We start from the raw sequence: 5,191 nt of genomic DNA on the forward strand, positions 1-5,191 counted from the left end.
ATAGACACAGACTGAGGTCAGAGATCTCTGAATAGCAGGGCAACAGCAAGTTTTGCACAAAACCTGCAAGCCAATACTAAAAATGAGTCTGGTAAAAAAGATAGTTAAGAGGATGAAGGTGAAAAATGAACTGGCACGACAAGTTATGGGAGAAATCTTAGGCACTTTTGTACTTCTGGTAAGTTTTTGCACTGTTTTCACTATTAAACAAACTGAGCATAGTTATTGATTTATAGATATTGTTTGTTAGCACATGTTTTTCATTAATGAAATATCAGATGTTTTCAATTTTGCAATTTAAAACTCATTATCACTATTAAAATATTCTTTTTTTCAATATGGTACAATTTGTTAATGCATTAAAAATCTTTAGATAACGAATAACATTTACAGCATTTATTAGTCGAAGTTAATGTTAATTTATAAAAAATACTATAGTTCATTGTTAATTCATGTTTGTGCACATTGTTAACTAATGTTAATTTATAAAATGTAATGATGTAATACTTTGAAAAAATAATAATAACATGAACACTGCTCAATAATAATGCATGCATTAACTAATGTATGAAAGTACCACATAAACACATTTTGTTTACATACATTTTGCAACATTTTCCTTGATTCTCTGTTAATATTAACATAAAATTTAATAATTTGATTAAGAATTCATAAAGTGATATTTACATGAATAAAAAAATGTGCAATGTACGTTTTTGAAGGGCTTATGTTGAAAATGATTGTGCTATCATACATGTTACACAAAGAGATAAGCATAAGTTTACAATGGACAAATGCAAGGTTCTGTGAGCATGTGCTTTTGCTTATATATGCCGAGAATGTGTTTATTTAGCAATGTGTGCAAGTTAGCAGAAACTTTTAATCTCAAGTAATTTGCAGTCCATACTAAAATATTCCAGTGTAGGGTCAATTTAAGAGTACTATCAGGGTTAGTACTAATAGCAATAATGTTACAACATTACTTATTACTATGGCTGCAATTCAGCCGGTAATCAAGCTTATGCATGCCGATAATCAGAACAACAGCATGATTGTGACTGAGAGTGATAAAAAAAATTTAAACTTTGATAAACAAAAAGTTAATATGACATAACTTGTGTTTATGACACAATTTGGCCAGTTAGTGGTGGGGTGGGGGGTTCCACCAACAAAAATGCTTTCGAAAAGCTAAAACATCAGGCTTTGCATGTACTGTAACACTGGAGCATAAAAACATCCCTGTGCTTTTATGCTAAATAGCAATGCTATCATTCAATCATGACCATAACAACTGTAACTGTTTTATACCCAACTAAAATAAGCAACTAAAATTATTAATATGTAATTCGTTTTTCTCTGCTGTAGCTGTTTGGTTGTGCTGCAGCAGCTCAGGTGAAAACCAGCAGAGAAACTAAGGGACAGTTTCTGTCTGCTAACATGGCCTTCTCTGTTGGCGTCATGTCTGCCATGTACCTCTGCAGGGCGGTATCAGGTAAAATGGTTATAGATTGGGCTGTTTTGTGGCAGTTGAGGAGAAATCCTTTGTAATATTACCCTTTTTTGGATCGACACAAACTGACTTCTGTTTTAATATGTATATATATTTCCCTCTCTCTCTATTCCTCATGAAGGAGCTCATCTAAACCCAGCTGTGTCTCTGAGTTTCTGTGTGTTGGGAGACCTAGCCTGGATAAAGCTGCTACCCTATTCTCTTGCTCAAATATTGGGGGCTTACCTGGCCTCCGGACTTGTCTATCTCATCTACCATGGTAAGAAGAAAGAGAGAAATAAAGACATCCATTCTTTAAAGATACACCCTATATCTTAACAGTACTTCACCATTCTATTTTTTCAGTTTTGTGTTTTTGAAAAAGAGGATAAAGATTATTTCTCAACCCTCCTCTCCTCCAGATGCCATCATGGAGTTCAGTGGTGGAATTCTGACTGTATTTGGTCCTAATGAAACTGCCAGTATCTTTGCAACTTACCCAACTGATGTGGTATCAGTGCAGACCAACTTCCTCGATCAGGTCGGCAAAAGGCCAATTCAGATTAGACAAGAGCGCTGTTGTTAACTACTACTGACATAATACATCATTGTAGTTGAATCTAATCTGATATAATATGCAATGCTCTAACACAATAAAACATTATACAACATAAAAAGATATATGACACGTTTTTCAAACATTAATCAATTATCAATAGATCTTGTCAGCATTCTGGGTCTTCTGACTAGACCATAATCTTTCTCTTGTTTGCCTGTGTGTAGGTGGTTGGCACAGCCATGCTGATGTTGTGCATTCTACCTCTGAATGATAAGAGAAATGCTCCTGCTCCTGAAGCGTTGCTTCCACCCATTGTAGCAACTGTTGTACTTGGGATTTCCATGTCAATGTCGGCTAACTGTGGAGCTGCCATAAACCCTGCCCGTGACCTTGGTCCACGACTGTTCACGTTCACAGCAGGCTGGGGCACAGAAGTCTTTACGTGCGTACTTTATTAACCTATTAACAAACAGTCTAGATTCATATAAACATCAATTAGCATCAGATTAAGTGTTTTGTTATCTATGCCCTTGCACCTCCTACCTTTAAACTTATCTCTCCTCTGATAAAGCAAATTACCAGGTATTTCACTTGCCTAACTCCAGTGTTCTATTAAAATTATCTCAGTACATTGCCCTGAAGTGTGTTCTTCACTTCTCTATACATGGTCATTTCCAAGCCCTCTTTTTTCTGACCCTCACAGGTGCTATGACTACTTCTTCTGGATTCCATTAGTGGCTCCTTTGGTGGGGGGCGTGCTGGGGTCCATCATTTATATGGTCTTCATTCAGTGGCATCTGCCTGAGCTCGAGGATGAATCTGAGTCTGAGGAGATCAAGGAGCAAACAAAGGACATGGAGCACAACAGCAAAAAAGACGAGTTATACATTAAAATGTCTTCTATTTAAAAGCCTGCAGGACCATTGAATCTGCCTCACAGCATTTCCAGAACCTGCTTCCCATCTTTTCCCTATTATTTCTGGACTGTTTTATACTGTAAATAAAAAATGGGGAAATGCCACAACATAAAACTGGGGGAAAATGTAAACCCCCTTTCCCCTAAAATATTAAACTGGGACTTCTTTCAACTATATGTAGAAAATTACTATCGCCTTAAACGTTCACTGTTTCATACAGTAGATGGCAATTTAAATATTTGTATATAGTATGTACAGTGTATTAGTTATTTTAGATGATCCTCTTGTTGGAATCTAGATATATTGTTTGTTGTCTAGTGCTCTCTCATGTAAGTGACTCAATATGTTGTACGTAAATGTTGTGTCTATTACATCACAGGAATACATTAGGATGAGTTTGTGCATATTTGCTGATGTCATGTGGTGTACATGAACAAGTTCACAAACAAAAAGTAAAAAAAAGAAAAGGGTGGACCTGTTTGAAGCTCCTATTTAGCAAATATTTATCTGACTTTTAAACTTTGGGAATAAGTATATTGATTTATATGTACTCACAAGGCCACTTTACTGGCATGGTACATCCCTTTATGAGAGAAATTATTTCACCATGCACTAAATGAAAGACCTCGCTACTCAAAAATAGCGTCAATAATAATAACTGCAACCATAACACACGAATACAAGGATTTAAGAAATCATATCTTCTGTCATAAAGGGTTCTGGTAAAAATACTGATCAGTATAGAGCTTTTTAGGTCCTGTTTGGTTTGATTTGAAAAGAGACACGAGGGGTACTTCTCAATATCCCTCCTCGTCTCCTCTGTCCTCCATCCTATGACCTGGAAACTGATCGAGCACAGCCATCTTGAAGGACATCTCAATTCTCTAATTGCACCATGAGGAGTCGAGGATAGAGGAGTGAGGAGGCTTAGACATAGACATGTGTGTATCCTATGCGGAAGAGTTTTATCAACTAAAACGTGACACACGTATAAATTCTCCTCCCCCTTCACATTGGTCACAATAATTTTGATTTAAGGCCCTTTCACACTGGGCGCGATTTTGACGCACGAATAATTCGCGCGATGGGTTTATTTTTGATCAGCTGTTTGTGTAATGAGTGCTTTCACACCGAACGCGAATGTGCTGCGGCGAAAAAACGACTTTTATTTTTTTCGCTTCAATGTCGATTTTTTTTTACTTTTGCGGCGACAGAATAGGCTTCAGCCAATCACACACTACAAGGACAACGATTTGAAAGACAATGGCTGTTTCTCAATTCCAAGAACGCAGAGAACGGACTTGTGTTCTCGTGGAGACCGGTCTTGCCAAGCTTCCTTGGAAGAACGAACTCGGAACCGGCCGCAATGACTTCTGGGACACCAGGCGAGTACTAGCTCAAGTCTGCATTCGATGCATCCTCGGTATCAAGAACACATCCGGGTTCTTTCATGCGTCCTCTGTACTTGCGTTCTTGAGAATTGGGTCTGAACTTCGACGGTTATGATGACGTAAAACGAGAACACAAGGACGCAAGATCGCTGAAGAACGCATATTGAGAAACACCCAATGTGTGGCGTAGCATTGCCAACCAACTCGGTTATCTTGACTGTGAGTATGTTGTGTGATAGTTTTAGTCGTTGCATAGTCCTGTGCTGTGTAGGCTAGCAGGCCAAACTACATTTTGGATAGAAAGCTAACACTATTATCGTCAAAGATATAGAGACAGAGACCGTGTTTACTTTGATCACGTAACAAAATGTAGTGAGACTATTTAGGGCTGCTTTTATTCTTTGTGTGATATCTACGTTCTGTTTCATTCCTACTGACCGCCAGAGGCAGTGCAAAGCACTAGTGGATAATCGCTGCGCCAGCTAGATAGATCGAGAAGAATATAACAACAAAGTCACGTCATGACGCAGACCGAGACGCGAGGATATAACCCACAGCGACTCGGTGCCCAGCCTCTTTCGCTTTCTCGCTTTTGATAGGTCGTATGTTTTCACGCTGTCCTGTGCAGCTTACCTGAGTTGCGAGGATTCGCCCTCCCAAGCTGTGACAGCGCGTTCTACACTATCATCAGGACGGATATCTTGGATTATTTTTCTAGGTGAGTGCATACGTTTGTGGTGGCGTCGGCGAAACTCTGTGCTTCACGGTACTATCCGGTGGCTGGTTTCGACCGCGCTTAGGTTGCGTTCACCGCAAACCTAACGTTATATGTGTT

At 38.7% G+C, this 5,191-nt stretch overlaps 1 protein-coding gene across 1 annotated transcript; it reads left to right on the forward strand.

Annotated features, from left to right (window-relative positions):
- Nucleotides 1-3,408, forward strand: aqp10a (aquaporin 10a). Its single transcript, XM_081389901.1, has 6 exons — nucleotides 1-178; nucleotides 1,366-1,492; nucleotides 1,632-1,769; nucleotides 1,912-2,030; nucleotides 2,273-2,490; nucleotides 2,752-3,408. Exons 1-6 carry the CDS (start codon nucleotides 83-85, stop codon nucleotides 2,954-2,956), a joined length of 903 nt encoding a protein of 300 aa, XP_081246027.1. The 5' UTR covers nucleotides 1-82; the 3' UTR covers nucleotides 2,957-3,408.
- Nucleotides 3,409-5,191: the final 1,783 nt, after the last annotated feature.

This window comes from Scardinius erythrophthalmus (assembly GCF_964197995.2).
Source record: "Scardinius erythrophthalmus genome assembly, chromosome: 16".
NCBI classification, from domain to species: Eukaryota; Metazoa; Chordata; class Actinopteri; order Cypriniformes; family Leuciscidae; genus Scardinius; species Scardinius erythrophthalmus.

Excerpts from the sequence above, each read along its gene's own strand:
- aqp10a (XM_081389901.1), top strand. The coding sequence starts at position 83 with ATGAGTCTGGTAAAAAAGATAGTTAAGAGGATGAAGGTGAAAAATGAA. Across the intron at positions 1,493-1,631 it reads CCTCTGCAGGGCGGTATCAG|GAGCTCATCTAAACCCAGCT; the intron begins GTAAAATGGTTA and ends TTCCTCATGAAG. Across the intron at positions 2,031-2,272 it reads AGACCAACTTCCTCGATCAG|GTGGTTGGCACAGCCATGCT; the intron begins GTCGGCAAAAGG and ends GCCTGTGTGTAG.